A 21,409-nucleotide genomic window follows, 5' to 3' on the forward strand; every position below is an offset into this window, starting at 1 on the left:
TTAAGACAGTTTCTTCTAGTAGCGCCTCCCGGGCGCGTCCCAGCAGTACTCCTTAACGCGTGACGTGCAACAGCGGACAGCGCACATTAGCCCCACTAGCGCAGAACGCAGCCGGACGCGTGCTCGGGCGCGTGCTCACGGGCGCGTGCTCGCGCGCACGCCGCCCGCGCTCACGTCGCCCCGCCCCTGCCGCTCACCGCTCCCTCTCCTGGACCTGCTGGCGGCTGCGCTTCTCCCAGACCCCGGAGCGGTTGGAGGGGGACCTAGGCGACCCTGAGCGCACAATTAGCCCCGGGAAATCAGAGGAAACTGGATCAGCGGAGGAGAGCAGCGGAGGGTAGCAGAGCCTACCCTGCACGCTGAGGGGGGGAAATGGGAAGGAGACAGAGTTAGGTGAGGGAGCGCGGAGTAAGTGAGCTGGGGTCGGACTGCAGCTCCGGCTCGGGACCCAGACTGGTCGGCCAGGCCCCCTAGCCGGTGTTACACCCGATCTGAAGAGGGCAGAGCGGACACATGGCCTCTCCCTTCCTGCCCGTGGGGGCCACCACTGGCGACAGTGGCGGAGAGCTGAGCTCGGGAGACGACTCCGGTGATGTGGAATCCCTCCAGACCCCCGAGACCGAGGCTTCCAGGAGCCTGACAGAGCTGTTTGAGAAGGCTGCAGCACACCTCCAGGGCCTGATTCACGTGGCCAGCAGGGAGCAGCTCTTGTATCTGTATGCCAGGTACAAGCAGGTAAAGTCGCGGGGAGAGGGTGGATGTGAGAGTGGCCAGAGGCTTCTTTCCAAGAAAAACTAATAGTAACTGTGCTTTGTTAATGGCTACTAATGAAGCGAGTGTGTGTGTGTTTTGTTTGTTTTGTTTTTAATCTGCCTTGAATGATTAGCATTCTGGACATGGAAAGGACCAGTCTGCTATCTAGGAGTGATGTTTAGCTGGACACCAAATGGCAGTTTTTCTGTATCTTCTCTGACTTGCTCAGTGACCTTGCACTTTTGTTTTTACCAGCTTCGTAACCTTTGTAAAATGAGGATGACAAAATAAGATTTCTCATTCACTCTTGCCAGAGGGTCCTATGGATGTAAATATGGTAATGTTTAAAACAATATTTTGAGATCCAATAGAATAATACGATTGTAATACAAAAGAATAATATGATTGCAATACAAAAGAAAGTATTACTATTTTTATTATTTAATTTTTTTAACTCAGTATCATAGACTCGTACTTTGACTGAATCCACTTCTGTCTGTTAGATACAATTATAAAAATTTTAGAGCTAGTAAACACCGGATGAAATAATGTCCTTCTTTAACGGAAAAGGAAAGAGATGCCCAAAGAGAGTAGATAACTTGCCTAGGGTCATACAGATAAATCAGTCAGAATTAAAACTAGCTTGTAGCTGCGGACTCTGTCTAAGACTCGGAACTTTACCTGGATATATGGAAATAAAAATAATAATGTCATATAAGATTTAATTTATCATTCAAAGAGTCATTGGGTACACTTTTGTGTGCAAAATACTTGGATGTTATGCTTACAGGGAATGTAAAGAAGCAAAAGCATCATGATACTTGCCTTGAAGAGACTTACAAAGATAATTGAGGTGTCTAGATGTAAACATTGAATAATTGCTGACATAGTTAAGTAACAGTTCAGGAAAACTAGCTGTTTGAAATACTGGAAGCAATGAAGTGTTAGATAATAGACCATTTTATTAAAATTTTAAAACTCTTCTTTTGCCTCTTGGTATTTATTTCCCCCTGTATTCTTTAAAAAAAAAAAAAAGAAATAGTTGTGAGGTTCTTCTGTATTCAACTGAAAATACTGAATACAGATGAATCTTCTTTTGAGGATTGATGAATATCAGTTAAAGTGACCTGAGAGATATAGTTGTAGGTACAAATGGTATAAATCATTGTGTTGAATGAAAATTGCCACTGTATTGGCCTTGGAATTTGCTTTCTTTCAAAAGTTCTAGGTATCTATTTTCTCTTTGGTCATTTACCCTGTCCTAATAACATTAAAATGAGACTTGATTATTTAACAAGAATTTTTTGAATATTGTGGTAGGGCCTGTTACGTTACGACTGGTGATTTTTCTGGGCAGTAGCAGACTAATTTTCTCCAAATTCCCTAGAGAAAATTCTTTTTCTTTCTAGGACTTTATTTATCGATATCAGTGTCATCATTATTAAATATCTGATTTCCAAAGCAGTGAACTCCAGTCACCTGTCATTTGGCATTCATTCTCTCCCAGATATACCCACTTGATCCAAATAGTCTGGAAGAAGCGTATCCCTCACCCTTTCAAGAACTTGACATTAGGGTGTTTAGAAATATTCTGTATCTGGAAAATAAAATTCTTCATTATTAGAGAATAAGAATCTGCTTACTTAGATATGACATCAGGACACGATTTTCATCAATTTCTTCTATATATTATTTTTAACAGAATTCTGAAAGTGTTAAAAATAGTGTCTTTGATAGAATAATAAAGTTGAAAGCCCAATATAATTTTTGTAGGCTGAATGAAGTAAGCTTGTCAGCAGAAAAATGATAAAAGTATGCTGAGATCTGAATCTATTTCTCTCAAGCAGAGCCCTAAAGTTACCTAACATAAAAGCTGATTTAGTCTCAGATAACTCTGTGACTTCAAAATTATCTTTTTGCAAAAAGATCATACCAATTAAATTTGTTTTGTTTTTTTTCTTTTTGGTCCTCTGAGCATTAGCCTACCTTCTCCCAGCAAAAGGTAATTGATCCTGGTGAAAACTATAGGACAATGAAAATTTCAAACTCCTGTTGGCTTCATTTTATGGGAACCTTCCGCACTAGCACAAGTGAAGCTACTCAGCTTGTCCTGCTTTACCCTGGGTTCATTCGATTCACTGGCGTTTGCCATTGGCAACCTTTGTTGGAATGATCCATTCCAAAGACACTGGATATATACATACATACATACATACATACATACATACATACATACATACATACATACATATATCAGAGAACAGAATTTAGGTGCTCTGTTAAAGTGGTACATTTTATAACTCTGCTTTATAACTTACGATTCATTATCTAGTGATTTGGAAACTTGCTCATGATGTCCTAAAATTCCCGTAGTTTTATTTCCCAGTCTTTTCTGGATCCAGAGCTATTCTTTGAATTCGAGAATACAAAAGCTTCGCGTCAGTTGGAATACAGGGTCAGCTGCTGAATGTTTATTTTCAGCTCACATAATGGTGTGGAAGTAGGCGATCTCAGTCTGGTAGGGTGCTCTGCTTCATGAGATCATCCAGAGGCTTAGTCTTTTTTCTATCTTGTAGCTCAGCCATCCCCTAAGGCAGCAGTTCTCAAATTATCATCTACAGACCCCAGAGAATTGCTGAGACTCTCTCAGGGGATCTACAAGGTCAAGCTATTTTCAAAATAGTACTAAGACACTATTTGCCTTTTTTCTATGCTGTCTGGTAGATAAAACTGCTGATGCATTGGTATGAATCAAGGCACTGGCAGTAAACTGTACTAGTAGTCATATTTCTCTACCACCATGTACTCAGAGTAAAAAAAAAAAAGCCGGTTTTACTTAAAAATGTCTTTGATGAAGCAGTAAAGATCACTGATTTTTATTAAATATTAACTCTTGAGTATTAGTCTTTTTAATATTGTGTTTAATGAAATTAGGGGTACACACTAAGTATTTCTGCTGCATACTGAGTTAGGTCAGATATTTTGAGGAAAAGCCCTTGTGTAATTTTTGAGTTGCAAGCCGTGCTATCCACTTTTTTTATTAAACATTATTTTCACTCGATAGAACAACTCACAGATAAACTATGCTTATTTGGATTTGAGTACTTGGCAGAGAGTTTCTTGAAAATGAATGAAATGAGCCTGTCATTTTAAGGAAAACAACTGACAATATTTGTTGCTTATGATAAATAATATTTGAGCCTTCAAGCAAAAGTTAGAAGTTTGGAAAATCTGTATCTGCCAAGTGAGTTTGACAGCTTCCTAATACTTAAACACTTTTTTGATGAGATCGGTGATGACTTTAATGGTAATGAGTTTTTGCTATTGTATAATGAAACGTGTCAACATTCGAAAGGTGTGCATAAGTCAGTGAACCATATTTTCCAAATATTGCATGGAATGATGTTACAAATTATGTGTGCATTAAAAATCCATTGAGTGGAAGTCAGACCAATAAATTTTAATGTTAACAGTATGAAAATTTTATTGTTTTTAGTTCAGATTCCAGATTGCAACTAAGTTTAAAGAAGCTGCCACTTGTTGAGTTTTGGTGTGGTATCAAAAAAGAATATCCAAAATTATCTGAAAATGCTACTAAAATACTTTTTTTTCTATAGCATATCTGTGTGAAGCTGAATTTTCTTCATATACTTCAGCCAAAGCAACACATTGCAATAGATTGAATGTAGAAGTAGACGTAAGAATATACTAAGGCAGATGTTAGAGATTTGCAAAATGTAAAGCAGTGTCACTTTTTTCACTAATTTTTTTTTGCTTTAGACTATTTTTCATAAAATTTTGTTATGTTAACATGTAATGTGTTTATTATTTTTAAATTAACACATATTTTAAAATGTCTTTTCGTTTTCAATACAGTAAATATTAATAGGTATGGCCCACATAAACAAAAGTTCTTTGGGGTCCTCAGTGTCTAAGAGTGTGAAGGGTTCATAAGACCAAAAAGTTGGAGATCTGCTGCCCTAAGATCCCCTTTCCACGGCCAAAGATGGTTCACCATCGCCACAAGCATGTTTTAGCCATGGCAAAGGGAAAGGGAAGGACAAGCCCTTCTTTCTTTTTAAGAAAGATGTTTATATCACTTTCACACACATTCAGTGCCCTGAGCCTTGGCAGAAGTTACATGGCCACATGTAATGTTCAGGTGGATGGCCATGTGACCCGGCTGAGATTTCTACTACTGTAGGAAAAATGAAGAATAGATATTAGTATTTGTTTCTGCCATTGGCTGGTGTCTGGTTAAAAAAACAGAAATAGTAATCATTGCTATTTTTATGATGACTAATAGTTAACCTCATTTCATATTTCTATCAGTCCAGTAGTTCAGGTGACTTTGGAGGTACCAGAACTGAAGCGTAGATTCTGCATGACATGTAAAACTGAATGTTATAGTAAAAGAATTTGGGGCTGTGGAGTCAAACCAGTCCTGGATTCAAATCCTGACTGCTGATTAGGATATACTAATGTGTGAACTGTGACAACCCTCCTCAGCTTTTCTATACTCATTTATGAAAGAGATTTGTAATGGCAAACCTAACAGGTTTGTTTTGTGACTCATTTGACATAACATAGGTGAAGCTTTTGTTCAGCAAAAGCAGCTCCTGCTCTCTCCCTCCCGTGTCCCATCATAACAGGGCTGCTTCTGTATAAGCGTACATTTTAATAACGACCAGATTAATTGTGATTAATTGCTAAGCAAATGATAGAGATGATAATTGTTACGATTTCAGACATGGATGAGATTATTGTGTACTGACAGGGTTCTTAGGATCTGAACCTTGAGTAGGAGGTGTAGCATTTTGAAAAGATGAGAAGAGAAATGAAGATATTTTAGGTGAGGGGAATAACACTGAGCAAAACTCAGAATAAAAATCCCTACGACAGTGAGTAGACCAGTCTGATTAGTGAGTAGATCATCAGTTTGATTTTAGCAAAATTCAAGATGCAGTGCAAAGGTCCCCAAGAAGTAGATCGCGGTCAGATAGAGGTCTTTAGCATTAGGGAAAGCAGGTATTTTGTTGAACACATGCCTAACATATTCTATATTCAACAAACTTTTTACTACTTTGAGTTGGGCACTGTATTAGGTGCAATGATTGAGTTAAAAATAGTTTCTTAAAGGCTGTGTTCTAATAGGAAGATGAGACTTTATATTTTTGGAGGTACTTTTCTGCACAAAGTAAAAATGATATCATAGGTTGTATTATACAGAGTTTATCAAAAAGAGAGATTACGTCTGGTGGTGGGAACCAGGGGCTGTATAGGAATTCTGCACTTGTGCATTTGTGTGAATTTCATTTATGCTTATTCACGGTGTAGATAATTATTGTATAATTAGATTAGAAGTAACAAGAAATTATCATGGAATAGGTAGAATTTATATTGTTAAGCAACCCTTGGAATTTTTCTGCACAGCTTTCAACATTTAAATTTATATTGATTACTTTCATAGTAGGGCACTTTCAAAGTAGTGTGTTGGGGGAGATGAAATGCTGATAGTGTTATGAGACTCAGCATAAAAAAATGAATTTCAATAAACTATAAAGCTTGTTTATTGCATGTTTAAAAATTCTACGTAAATGGTAATAAGGATTGCATAATCTACATTTATAATTTGTCTATTAACTTAGGAATGCAACTGTTTATCACTCCTGTTTTTAAATGTGTTATGGTATTAGATAACAGTTGTTTTATGCAGTAAGTTAGAGTAGCCTGAATTTCAAGTTTGGTTTTTTGTTTGCCTTTGTAAAAAATGTTAAAATTTGTTATTCTGTACAGATGTAAATATTTTCTAATATGTAGTCATTAAGCATGCATAATAAATACAAAAATAAAAAAGTTTCTCTGGAATTTCATGAAAAATAAATTCTGGATTTCTCCCCCACCCTTCATTTAGGTCAAAGTTGGAAATTGCAATACTGCTAAACCAAGCTTCTTCGATTTTGAAGGAAAACAAAAATGGTAAGACATTCTTAGAATCTAATGAAGTTGTTGGAAATGGTTTAGGTGTTCAGGAATTAGAGTAGTGAGCAGATTAAAGAATTATTTTTATATTAATCCCTCCGCTGTAGACTGCTGAGGGCAGGCGATTGAGAGAGATTAAAAGCGGATTCTGCTTTCAGCTAAGTCTCCTAAAGGATTCTCATGCCATGGTGCTTGTACGTAGTTCACAACAGATGTACATTCCTTTCATAAGAATAGCTTCTTGGAGAGTGACCGTAAGAGCTGTTGCTGGAGATTTTCCGTACCCAACATACAGTCCCTAGTGGGTCACCACTTCTCCCTCTGAGGGGTCTTTGGAAGAAGGCCAGGAGGACAGGAAAGGAGAAGAGCAGGGTAAATCCCCATTTCTTACTGTTCTCCCTGCCTTGATGTCACATCCTCTTCCCTAGTGCTCTTGCGTCTCTTGCCCCACCCCACCACAGTCAAGACGTGCTTATCATAACCTCTTGGGAAGAAGGAAAAGAAATCGGGTGCTGAGTCCACTTCTTTCCTGAATACATAAAGATTTTGCTCTCCCCAATTTTTCACTTATGATTCAGAGGTTCTCTCTTATCATATGAAGGTTTACCTACTCTAAGTGAGAAGAAGAGAAATTACACACAGTTAGAAACCTTAGTTATAGCAGGAAGCACTTTGAAGCATCAGCCCAGAATTAAATAGATAGAGGGTAGGGTTTTTAAAAAAATGAAATATGGTCAGAGAGAAGTGTTAAAAATGGATTCCAACTTTACGTTCTAGAGCAGTGCTGTTCAAAATGTGGTCCCCTGGACAAGTTGCCTATCTGTGAACTGTTTGTTACTAAGCTGCAAGGAGATGCAGAGCTTGAACCGGATGTAAATCAGCTATGGCATTAAGTGCACTGTTTAGTTCAACTGACGTGTGTGTATGTTGGGCATTCTCTGAAGAAAGCAGTGTTTTGATTTTCATTCTGCCACGAGCTTTCTTTGCCAATGATAACGAGTAGTTCTCTGACTGGCACTTTATTACCTTTGTAGAGAATACCTGACATAACTTATTATAAGTGAGTTTTGTTTCTAGAATTTCATAACTTCACCAATTTTTTGGCTATAGTTGCCTGTTTTTTCATTTCTTAAAATGATTTACTAAGTTTAGATTTTACAACCATTATAATAATAATTCAGGCAAGAATCATCATTGGATGCTAAAACCATGAGATGAAAAGCTACTGGGGAACAATATTTATGCAGTTGAACCCACAGGTTGCTTATTAATCACAAAGAAGAAAGTGGGAGAGACCATTTTTACCAAGTTGTCTATCTTATTAATGATGGGACAAACTGATAACATGTGCCTCCTGACATGATGCTTTGTAAGGGATATGTCACCCATATTTTGCTCTTAACAAAATGTTTAACATGATTCTTATCATGATAAATTGTTTTTGGGATGAAACACTGTAGTTGAAGAAACAATCAGACAAATGCAAATTGAGGAGTATTTTATAAACAATTGGTTTGGACTCTTAAAAATTGAGTATCATGGAAGACAAAAAAGGCTAAAAATACATGAAACTCCGTGCTGAATCTTGATTGACTCCTGGTCTGGTAGAAGAGCTTATAAAGGATATTGAGAAATCAGGGAAATCTGAATGTCTGCTATACATTTACATAATAGTAATGATGTTAAATTTTCTCACTTTGATATATGCTGTTATATTTAGGGATAAAGTTTTAGGATGTAAACCAGGAACTCTCAAGAGAGTCAATAAAAATAAATTAGGAATCCTCAGAGTTATATTCATCCTAGGAGCAAGAAGGTAGAAAAAACTGTGGGATTGAGTTCTGTTTTACAGTGGATCAGTGGATCTGTTTCCTGGTTGGAAGCAGAAAATAATGGTAGGGAAAAACTGAGAAGGAGTTTGTCCTGGCAGCTTGCAGAAAAGAAGAAAAGGATGACTTAGAAGGAGACTCAGAACTGAAATATTACTCTTGGTATTTATACTACAGGAAGTCCCTACCTTATTACTCAGTATTATTGCTGTCCTTACCAGCCCTCATTTTTGAAGTCCTTCCCTGAGGCTTCAGGATCCACTACTAGCAGCTTATAGACTAGATAACAGCAGAAGAGGAAGTTGTATTTCTCACAACTTAAATAAAAATTTTTTCAGGGAATATTGTTTTGTGTGATGATTAGTTTCCATATTACCAGAATGCCATAAGCACAATTAATTCATAAGATGGGAACTACTTTTATTTGTCTGTAGATCAGACATTTTCAATAGGGATGAAAGTTGGGTTTGGGGGAGTTATAAAATTTTAGATATTACAGTGTGGTTCATGGTCTTCAAAAATTCAACAGATACACATTATTTCTGGATTATTAAAATTTCATGGGGGAGGGTGATTAGGAAAAAGACATCTAAAAAGGCTCCTCACTTGGGGTGATGAGGTCTGTATGGCTGTAGACCAATGTGAATGCAAAAAGAGGCGTTACTCATCTATGGCTTATTATACCTATATCCCCAGACCCGTGCAATGTATATGTCAATTTATTTAATAATGAAAAGAAATATGCAGTTTGCGTTACTCACAGTTAACGATGGGTCATTTTGGATATTCTAGGGAAGCGTGGAAAGCACTTGGTGATTCAAGCCCGAGCCAGGCAATGCAGGAGTATATTGCAGCAGTTAAAAAATTAGATCCAGGTTGGAATCCCCAGGTAAGACTTAATGGTTATCATTAATACCTCCCAAACACATATCCTCTTTGTCTCAAATAAATGTTTAAAACTTAACTTAGGCTTAAGTAATATTCTTAAAGTTTTATTTTCTCAAATCAAAAGAATATAAACTTACTGTCATTTATCCATCCAAAATACTTTGCTTAAATTTTAACGCAACCAGCTACTGATACTGAGGACATCTCTGACTTGTAGAGAATTTTAAAAAACATAACAGTAATTTCAATCATGTAAAAACGTTTCCAAATTTGAAAGAGTTTAACATGAGATCATTATTATCTTTAGAAATGGTAGGTTTCTCTTTTTTTTAATGACCACTTGTGCAAGTACAAAATGCTTATTGATAGAGATAAGATTTGAATAAGACATGCCTTCTGCCTGCATGTAGTTTAAAGTATATTAGAGAAGATAAAACATACTAAAATATGATAATATTATAAAACAATAACAAACTGCTGGGGGGTCCAGCTTTGGACTTTGAGGGCATTGGATGTTGTTCACTTAAATGTACACTCTTTTTCTAGTATACGTATTGGAGAACATCTAGAAAGAATTTTATAAAGGTGGGGTTGCTATTTTATTAAAAAAATTTTTTTAAATCATGATTGACAGATGTTTCAGTGGGGTAAAAGCTGGATCAGTACGATGTCAAAAATATAAAGTGAATCTCTTTCTTTTCAATAAAAATATTCAGGCCAAACTTTTCAGTGGTAAATGAATTCAGCAGTTTTGAATGCTTTTAGTGATTAGTTATTTCATGGGTATGTATTTATTATCAGTATGGAAGAATTTTGTTCCATGAATCATAGAATCTTAAAATGGCAGAGTTGTGAGGAACCTTTAAGATTCTCTATCATGACATATAAAAATGTGTCTTAATTATGAGTACAAAGGGGTCATGACCAATCTAGGATATCTTCAGTGACGTGACTGCCTTGTGGAAGTCACTGAAACATTTCCTGATGTTTTTGATGTGCATGAGTATTCATTCTTAGAAATATTCCATTTTATTAATATCTTTTACAAAACATCAAGTTTGCATACAACTACACATCAGAAACCTTCTAGAAACTTAAAATCTGAAATTCAGTGGTCAAAACAGGTTCCCCTCCAAGCTGAACTCAGCCTGAACACATGGCACAGTGTTTGAAAAAACAAAGCAAAACTTGAATTTGAACACCTTTAGGTGACTACCTAGCCGTCAGGTGCAGTCCATGTGGTCTCACTTCCTCCCTATTGATTTTCACTCAGCTGTTTGCGATGCCTGACCTACGGAGGCATTTGAGTTTATAACTTCCGATAAATGACAAAATTTATGATTTCTTACCTTAATTACTGAGTAAAATTCTGTTAACTCTGACTCTTATAAATGCTTGCAGAGTCCATGGGGTTAGGTAGTTCTTCCTCATGGAAATCCAGACCGGCATTAAGGATGCTTTTTAAAAATATCTAAATCTTCCCTATTGAACGTAAACTTGAGTAAACTAAGCAGAACCACGGGCACTTTCAAATAAAGATCATTCTTCAGTACATTATTCTAAAAATATTTTAACATCATAATCTAGTCGTAAAGAGGTATTGTATTTCATTAACATTTTAATTTTTACATTAAACATCCTGAGCCGATTGATCCCCTTTGACTCAGACTTTTTTCCTCCTTGTTTTTGACTGGTATGGGCAGATCATAACCTCAGTCTCCAGAGATTTGGTATTCACTTCATTATCTTTTAGGTTAAAGAGTCATTTATAAAACAATAACAGCTCACATACTGAATGTGCTATTGTCCTTTGAAATTTTCACAAAACTTAATTAGAAACAATTGTCTGCATTTTAAGAATGAGAAAGGTTTAGTACCTTGCCAGCTAGTAATGGTGGTGCTGGGATTTGGACCTATGTTTGTATGAGTCCAGAGGCTGCCGTCTTAACTTAACCACTCTGTTCTCTAGCTGACATTTCACATGTATATCATGTAAGCTTATGTGCACATATATGTATAAAAAATTCAAGTAAAGGTAGTTCCTTTTTTAATCAAAGCTACATGGTACCTTCAAATGTAAAATGAACAATGCTTTTTAAAATGCAACCCTTTGACTATGTTTTCTGTTATGTTTCATCTTAAGAATGTTTTGAATGTCTAATGTAATCAAGGCAATTCTTTTTTTTTTTTTGGAGGAGAGGAGGGTGAGTTTTTATTTTGGTATTTTTATTTTTATTATTTTTGACAAATAAAAATTGTATATATTTAGTGTCTTCATACTGATATATGTATTGTGAAATGATTAACACAGACTATATTCTTCATCCCTCATAGTTCATAGTTATCATGGTTTTTTCTTTTTTTGTGTGCGTGGTGATAACAGGATCTATTCTCAGCAGATATCAAGTTTACAATACATTATTATTAACCAATGAATACCTGACTTTTTTTTAAGTTTTAAGAATAGTACAAGGAACTTCTGGATGGCCTTTGTCTAGGTACACCAATTGTTTACATTTGCTTTAACATTCTGTTTACACACACACACATATAAATACAATTTTTTCTGAACCTCTTAGATAAGTTGGAGACATCATGTGCCTTTACTACTAAATACTTCAGTTTTCCTAAGAACAAGAACCTTCTCTTATATTCCTACACCATAATTACCAAAATTGGGAATTTTTTCTTTAGTGTCCTATATTCTTTTGAAAAAAAATTTTTTTAGAGCCCATGGGCTCAGAGTCCCTGCAGGGCATTTATATGTTTATGTATCTATTATATATAAATTTAAAAAATAAAAATTACATATATATAAGGTATACAACATGATGATGTGATACACATATATACACATAGTGAATTATTACTACAGTCAAGCTAATATGTCCTCACATAGCTACCAGTTTTTTGTGATGAGAGCACCTGATATTTACTTTCTTAGTATATTTCAAGTATTCAATACAGTATTATCAATTGTAGTCATTATGCCTGTGCATTAGATCTCTAGATTTATTCATCCTACATAACCAAGAGTTTGTACCCTTTGACCAGCATCTCCCCATCCCCTCCCCTACGCCCCATCGCCTGGTAAACACCATTCTAGTCTCTGCTTCTATGAGTTTGACTTTCTAATATTTTAGGCTCTATGTACAAGAGAGATCATATAACTTTTATCTTTCCATGTCTGTCATAGCATAATGTCCTCCAGGTTCATCCATGTTGTCACAAATGGCAAGATTTCCTTCTTTTCATAGCCAAATAATAATCCAGTGTGAGTGTGTGTGTGTGTGTGTGTGTGTGTGTGTGTGTGTGTGTGTGCTACATCCATAGATGAACATTTAGTTTGTTTCCATATCTCGGCTGTTGTGAATAATGCTATATGGGAGTATAGCTATCTCTTCAAGATCCTGACTTTATTTCCAGAAGTGGGATTGCTGGATCATATAGAAATTCTATTTTTAATTCTCACCAACACTGTACAATGGTTCTATTTCTCAAAGTCAAATTTTAACATCGATTTAATATTATCATCAAATCCATATTCCATGTTCAAATCTATTTATCTAAAAAATGTCCTTCATAGTTATTTTTTGAAAATTCTGATCCATCATCCAATCCAGGATCATGCACTGCATTTAGTTGTCATGTCTCTTTAGTCTCCTTTAAATTGGAACAGTTTCTCAGCCTGTCTTCTTTTTTCTTGACCATGATATTTTTGAAGAATATAGGCCAGTTATTTTGTAGAATGTCCCTCAGTTTGGGTTTGTCTAATGTTTCCTCATATTAGATTCAGATTATACATTTTTAGGAGGAATACCACAGAATTGTGTCCCTCTCAGTGCGTTACGCCAGGAGAAACATGATATCTATTTGCCCTGATATGTGCACTTGGTTATGTGAACTTTGATCACTTGCCTAAGGTGGTGTCTGCCAGATTTCTGTAGTGTAAATTTCCTGTTTTCCCTTTGTAATTAAATAATTTGTGGGGAGATACTTTGAGACTATATAAGTATCCTTTTCCTAATCAGATTTCACCCACTAGTTTTAATATCTATTAATGATTTTCTAACTCCATCATTTCTTCTTCATTTATTAGTTAACATTCCACTGTGAAGATGGGCTTTCCCTTCTCTCCCATTTATTTATTTATTCATTCATTGTTGAGAACTGTGAAAGGTCTAGGGTTGTACCTTACTTGCAAGCTAATAAGTTAGACTATTACTGTTTCTTAGACACTGCCATAGGTGCAAGACTTCTGGGTCTGAGCCAAAGGACTTTATTATTCACGTCATGGCAAACTGCATAAGCTGCATATGATTCGCATTGGATTCTCTTAAGTCCCCCAGGATAACACAGGTGGGCCTAGATGGATTCCTGCATATGCAGTGCTCCAGGGAGGGAGCATTGAGCTTTGGGGATTCACCACTTTCAAAACAGGTGGAAACAAGCCTGCTCTTTGTCAGTGGCTGGAAAGACACTACCTCATCCCTGAAGATCGCTTAACCCTGAGAAACGGCCCAGCTAAAGAGTGGTCACAGCCTGGCATAGTGAATGAGAATGTGTAGGGACACTCAGGGCTGTTGGTTGATTGCCTCTCCCAACATTCATCTATTTATATTAGTATTATTCCTAGATTTCTCTCTTATTCAACAGGTTGTAATCCATTATCAACATTATTTAATTGGCCACTGGGAGTGCCTTAGAGATGACTTCTGTGTCCTTTCGATATGTCTCCATTCTTTAGCATTTTCTTACTTTCTGGCACAAGATGTTTCAGGCTATGTTAGTTTCCTATGGTTGCCTTGGCTAACTATCACAAACTGGTATTTTGTAGTTTAAAACAGCAGAAATATATTCTCTGGCAGTTCTGGAGGCTAGAGGTCTGAAATCAAGGTGTTAGCAGAGCCATGTTCTCTTTGTAGGCTCTCGATCAGCTTCTGGTCGCCTCAGGTATCAGGTATTTCTTAGCTTTTGGCAGCATAACTCCAGTCTCTGTCTCCATCTTCACATGGCTTTCTTCCCTGGTGTCTCTGTATCCATATCTCCCTCTTCTTTCTCTTACATAGACACTGGGCATCTTAACCCACCCCCAGTTTTATTGAGATATAATCGACATATAATACTGTAAGTTTAAGGTGTACAATGCGTTGATTTGATCACCTTCATCATGTCACATAATTACTGTTTCTTTTTTTGTGGTGAGAACATTTAAGATCTACTTTCTTAGCAACTTCCAAGTATGTAATGCAATATTATTAACTATAATCACCATCCTGTACATTAGATCCCCAGGACTTATTCGTCTTATAACTGGGAGTTTGTGGTCTTTGACCAAGGTTTTCCCCTCTTCCTTATTTCCACCAGGCCCCTAGTAAACACCACTCTACACTCTGTTGCTGTAAGTTTGGCTTTTTTAGATTCCACATATAAGTGATATACAGTATTTGTCTTTCTCTGTCTTATTTCACTTAGCATAATGCTCTCAGGGTCCGTTCACGATGTTGTAAATGGCAGAATTTCCATCTTTCTCATGGCTGAATATTATTCCTTTGTGTGTGTGTGTCTTTGTGTGTGTATATGTGTATGTGTGTGTATATAATCTGGCAGGCATAAGTAATTAAATAAGTAAGTAAATATTATAGTGTAGTAGAAGGTGATTAATGCTATGGGGGAAGGCAGGGGAGAAGGTTGGGATTTACAGGAGATGAGGTTGCAATTTAAAATAAGATGGTCAAGGGGCACATGGAATATTCTATTATAAGGATTATGGCTCTTAACTCTGAGAAAGGAAATACACTGATTATAAACTTATAAAAAGATACAGATATTCTATATTGTCCAATAAATAACATTTTAATGAAAGTAGTACAGGCATATGGAAATAAAAATGCAAACAGTTTGAAAGTGTATAAAATGAAGCTATGGAGTTTCTCGCCCATACGTCATATACTCATTCAGTCCTATTTTTAGAAGTATCTATTTGTGACTGTTTTTGTAATTCTGCGTGGCTGCCTCCAAAACATTAAACTCTAAATTCTTTCTTTTTAACAAATGTTCTTTGTAAATTGAACATATATTTGTCTGACATAGATGAAGGTTAATTTGGATAGTTTCTGCAGTTTCTTTCTGTTTGTGTTCTGCCTGTTTGTACTCACTCAGTAAAACCTTTTGTGACCACCAGAGGGAGCAAAGTTCATTATAAATAAGACACTTTTCTCAGGAATTCTAGGGCTTTCTAGGTATTTCAGTAGTATTGTTAATACTTTGGTTCTCACTGAACATCTGATCTCTTGCCTTTATTATTATTATTTTTTTTACTTCTTAGATCTTTAAAACTTTTATGTTTATTTTGGATCTTATTAGTAACTTTATTTTTCTTACTAGTCTGATGACTCTTAGACTAGCATCCATTCGTTATATTATATTTATATATTGTCCATGAAGATGAATAGCATAGATATGAAAACTGACACTCTACTCTCTTTTGTTTTGATAGCCAAATAAGTGGTTATTTATCTATCCAGTAGCCATCTAGCCTTTGAAAACTGTGGTTTTTATAGTATTGTCTTTTACCTATAAAGATTATCTTTTACCTATAAAGATTCATTGAACATCAGAGCAGATAAATTTGTACATATAGCATGCTTACCTGTAAAAGTAGTTAGAACTTTTGGAATTTCTGTTTAAAAAATGATTAGGCGTCTACGGCCATGCCACCCTGAATGTGACCGATCTTGTCTGATCTCAGAAGCTAAGCAGGGTCGGGCTGGGAGACCACCTAGGAATACAAAATGCTGTAGGCTTTAAGACAAAACAAAACAAAACAAAACAAAAACGATTAGGCAGATATGTTTTTCGCCAAAAATTTATCTTGATTTTTTTCTCAACATTCAGATTTAATTTTTTGTTGACTATCAGGTACTGCTATTGAATTGGGTTTCTTTTCTCTAGCTTCATTATGCTAGAGAATCATTCTTCAAGCTACATTTTCTCACGTGTTAAACAATCATCTCAGAAAGAACCTCATCTGACCTTTATACTTGATAGTACTATGTCTAGCTTAAAGACTCCTCAGAGCCTAGGTCCATGTCGGATTTAGCTTTGTGCCCCGGCCGTGCTGTCCACAAGGTTTAGCACTGTTGCAGATACCTGCTAAATAGTTCTCAGAATATTCTGATTTCTTTCTCAACTCACACAAATCCCTTTACACTCTTAGGACCGATTTCTAACCCTCTTCTGGCTCCTCTCTTGTTTCTTCAAGTTCCAGGGCACAATTTATGCTGCTCAGAATTAGGGGGATTAGTTTATTTAATTCAGCTAGCATTTATAGTACATGAGATATGCAGGACACTGTTTTAATTTCTGAAAAAACTACCTGGGAATGAATAGAAAATTCAGCATTTTGGTTATATACTAACAGTGTTGCTGAAGAGATTATAATATACACACACAGGGAAAGTGCATTTTGAATTGAGATTTGAACGTGGTAAAGACCACAGGAATATCATAAAGCAAAAACTACATGATTAGATATTATTTTGCCGAAGATTTCAGCCTGTGTTGATGTTTCTCCCTGCCATTCCTGCAGTTTTAATTACAGCCTATGTTGATTATAAATTTGTTTTTAGCCCTGACCTCTTCTGTGTGATCAAGGCTCGGGATTTTTAGACCAAGGTAACAAAAAAGATTTTTTTAAAAACTGAAATGCCTGCAGGGGCCAGGCCGTTAACAAAAATGAATGAAGTGGGCTGGGATTTATATACAGTCATGGCAGTTGTGGCTTGTGTGGGAGAGTATGCTCTATTTAAACAGGGATTGGACCTTAGCCCCAGCTGGTTATTGCTGTGAGTGCCCAGATTGGATGTGAAGTCTAATTTTTTATGTGAAATCTCTTGGTTTTTAAATGAGGCTTTGAAAAAAAAAGTTAAGCACAATGTGAGTGAAGTCAAACATATCTATAGGTTACATTCAACTTGAGGGCTCTACCTTTTTGACTTTTAGTTTCACATGTCGAAATACTTGCTGAGCATTTCTACTTTAGTGTAGCAGTGGGACTTCAAACTCAAGTCCAAGATGGAACTCGTCAGCTACTTATCCTCCTCTTCTGCTGTCAGCTGTTTTCTTCTCTTATTCCGTCTTATTTAATGGTACTGCCATATACCTGTTAATTCAAGTGATCTGCTCTTGCTATTGCTTCTTAGTGTCCCATTTAGTTAGTTACCAAGTCTCACTAATTTTACCTTATAAATATTTTACATTTTTCATTTTCTTTCCATCGCTGCTACCGTTGTTTTATATCATCACCTCTTGGCTACGCCGTTTCTACCTCCTACATTTCTCCCTATTTTGAGTGAGTCCCACTCAATTCTGTCTTCCATGTTGCTTCTAAAATGGCTTATCTGAAATTATATTTTTATATATATATCTGAGCATGTTTTCCCAGTTTAAAAGTGATTCCCTTTACTTATAGGCTAAATTCGCCTGTCTTGCAAATTTCACCATAGCCTGGTTCATATCCACACTGCAACGCCCCCTCCTGTCCCTCCTCATTATTTAAGTTCCAGCCCTATCAAACTGCCTGTTTTTCCTTACACTGTTTCATCATCCTGATTGTGCATCAGAATCCCTTCAGGGAGCTTTAAAAATAGAGATGCATGAGTTTTACCCCCAATTTAAGGTTTCCTGGGGTGGGGTCCTGGCATCTGTTATTTCATTTTGTTTTTGTGACCCACTAATTATTTTGAAGCATAGAATAGGGTTGCAATATTTACTGCCCTACATCTTACTGTTTTCTACCTTATGATCTTGGTTCAAGTTGTATTCTCCTCTCTGCTTAATTAGAATAATTTTTGTTCATTCTTCAAGAGCAAATTCAGGGCATTTTTACCTCTAGGAATCTTTTCCTCATTCCTTGAACCATACCAAGATAGGCAAAGTGCCTCTTCTCTGTGGTCCATACTTTCATTGTACTTACCATTTTGAATCGAAATGACCTTTCTCTTCCATTATACTGTGAACGTTCCCAGAATTAAGATTATATCTCACTCATGTTTATATTCCCTGTACCCGCGCAGTCTCTGAAACAGAACCGGCCTGGCAGTCCTGTATGTGACACAGAAAGAGGGCTGAGAACAGTCTGAACCCACGTGCCCCGTATTGCAGTCAGCTAGATTACTTTAGTACCGAGTACGCTATCCTGCTTGTTTTTGCCTTCTGTAGCTTTCCCAATTATAATAGCACCAAGTTAATTTAAAATATCAAGTTACAACCTTGTTTAAATTAAATTCTGAAGTCACTCACTATCTTTGTTCCTTTTTATATGGATTGGTGTGTGTCTATGTTTTCTCAGATATGTTCTATCTGGATTAATTGAGTTAGATTAATTGAGTTAAATACTGTATTCTTTAGCACAAATATGAAAGATAATGTTATATTTACTACAAATGGAATTATGGGTGAGCCAAAGGAAAGCAGAGACTTTAAAAGAGGTTGAAGAATGTTTGAAATAGGCATTTGTCTAGGGTAAATCTGTTTTTTTAAAGAAGAGCTTTATGGAACAGAAGAATTTTGCTTCTGAAAAATCCAAAATTCCTAGTCTGCATTATATTGTTGAGATTTAGGTAAATTAAATTATTTTTTAATCCAGTGGGCTATAGAGGGCAGTGTTTCACAGTTTAAAGTTACTGTGATTCCCTGTGAAGATAAATACACTTCTATTGTGCTTACTTTGTATTTGTTTCTTTTATAGACGCATATTACAGTAACTGTAAGGTTAGAAATTAAAATTTTTTTCGCTGTGTGTAATCAAAATATAATGTTTCAGTGAAAGATAATGACATAGCTTCAATAAAGAACATATCTATATCTAAAAATGTTATGGCTTTAGAATAATAGATAAGAACTAAAAATGAAAAAAGATTTTGTTGTCCTGTTCAATTCACATAATACAAATAAGTAACATAAATTTCACTTGGTAATCTAAATTTATTAGAAAATTTAGAGAACATTAGTATCTTTTGTAACTAAAAATTTTTTTACAAAAATTTCTTAAGGCTTTCTTGTGCAATAGAGCATTATCTATTTATTTGTAAATAAAGCAATTACACATTTGAGTAGACGAATTAAAGTCATAGGCAGAAGAAATAATCTAGGAATAGTTCCTTTTATATGGGTTATTATTTCAGATTTGCTTTAGTTTAAAACAACAATTGGAGTGTATTAGGAATTAGAAATCGAAACTGCATTTTTTCTCTAGTTTCCAAATTATAAAGAGATTGTTTTTTCTACCAAAAGCCATTCGTTCTAATAGCAGAACTCTATTATAACATATTTTATTATTAGGAACAAAGGTTGAATATATTTTGGGTCAAATTTATTAGTCTCCATAAACAAGTAATTACTGATACAGTAAAATATCATGTATTAGTAAAAACATAAAGTGATCTACCCTACTGACTTTATAAAGGGTTGTGCAATATGGAACTATAGAATTTTTAATGTTCATATGTGTGTATGCATGTGCATGTGTGTGTATGTTTGCATGTTTGCCAGTTAAATCCAGTGGTTAAAAAATGGATAATATTTTGGTTAGCTTTAGGGGGAAATTGACAAATTGATATTCATCTGATATGTCGTTGGGTATTTTTACATTCCTTCCATGCATTTACTTGTTTTCTCCTGTTATATTTGCCAGTTGAAGAAGCAGTATGTGTGTATATGCCTGTATGTGTGTATATGCAAAAACTTTGACAACTTCATTCTCTATTAAAAAAATAATTTTATTGTATAACTTAAAACTTGTGAATACATTTAGGACTTACATTCCATCTTTAAATAACGCTATAGTTTTGCATCATAAATCTCATAGGAAATTACTTTGAGAAACCTCATGTTTTCATTGATATTAGTGGGATTGGGTTGCACTGGAACCAGATTCTCAAATATGAAGAATGTTAGTTTTGATATTTCTTCTAGCATTACACAAGACGTAATGAGTGTTGTCATCTTCCAGTTTTGTAGTTTCTCCTTAGGTTGGATATTTCATATATTTGAAAAAACTTTAGTGGAACTCTTAGTAAAATCTATAATTTTAATTTAAGTAAAAGGGAAATATACGTAGGAAAGATAAGTTGGTTTTTTGTTGTTGTTTTTTAAATTCAGATGTGTCCCACCTACTCTTCTTAACGTATAATTAGGTTTTATTATAGCATTTTATCATGTAGTAGTTATAACACTGGGCTATTTTAAATGTAGGACCTGAAAATCTGTTAATTTGAATTTGAACCCCAGTGAAGGAAGATAATTTTTTGTTCTCCGTTTATTTTAAGAATACAGTGATACAAAGGTCAGTGAAATGATATACCCGAAACTTAATGAATGCATTATTTCTATTCTATTCCAAAATATATTCTATACCAAAAATGATTCAGAGTAACAGATGATATTGGTCTCGATTAGTCCTTTTAACAATCCTGTAGGGTAGGTATTATTACTCCCCTTTTACACATGATAAACTAAGGCTCAGAGAGGTTAAATATTTTAACCAAAAGATTAAATAACCAGCCTATAGCTAGAATATACAGAAACAAGAATTCAGACCTAAGCTTGCCTGACAGAGACATGCATTATTTCCCCATGCCACCTTGCTCAATACATTGTCATGGATGTGTTATGTTTATGTTCTCTCTTTCCCTTAAATATTTATCAGATATTTGACTCTATTTTATTGGAGACTGATGTTCTTTTCTAGGACTGCCTACCCTTTTAAAAATAAGTATAGATTTCAACTGTATTTTAAGCCAGTCTAAGATACTTCTTATTTTATAACTTTTTAAAGAGAAATCTAACCAGATTTGTTTCAAGATGTCTTTATAACTTTATGCTCTTCCCTGGCAACATAGTGTTATTTCTTCTCATATTTCTCACTGGATATAAGTGAATATTAACAGAATCAT

At 35.5% G+C, this 21,409-nt stretch overlaps 1 protein-coding gene across 1 annotated transcript in view; it reads left to right on the plus strand.

Annotated features, from left to right (window-relative positions):
- The first annotated feature begins 171 nt into the window (after positions 1–171).
- The window catches only part of ACBD6 (acyl-CoA binding domain containing 6), a 133,633-nt gene continuing 112,395 nt past the window's right edge, over positions 172–21,409 (plus strand). The window contains exons 1-3 of the mRNA XM_039881350.1: positions 172–735; positions 6,668–6,732; positions 9,357–9,453. Of these exons, the coding sequence (XP_039737284.1) occupies positions 514–735; positions 6,668–6,732; positions 9,357–9,453 (384 nt within the window). The 5' untranslated portion in view covers positions 172–513. The remainder of the gene's footprint in view (positions 736–6,667; positions 6,733–9,356; positions 9,454–21,409) is intronic.

The sequence above is a fragment of the Pteropus medius genome, unplaced genomic scaffold (assembly GCF_902729225.1).
Source record: "Pteropus medius unplaced genomic scaffold, Ma_sr-lr_union100, whole genome shotgun sequence".
NCBI classification, from domain to species: Eukaryota; Metazoa; Chordata; class Mammalia; order Chiroptera; family Pteropodidae; genus Pteropus; species Pteropus medius.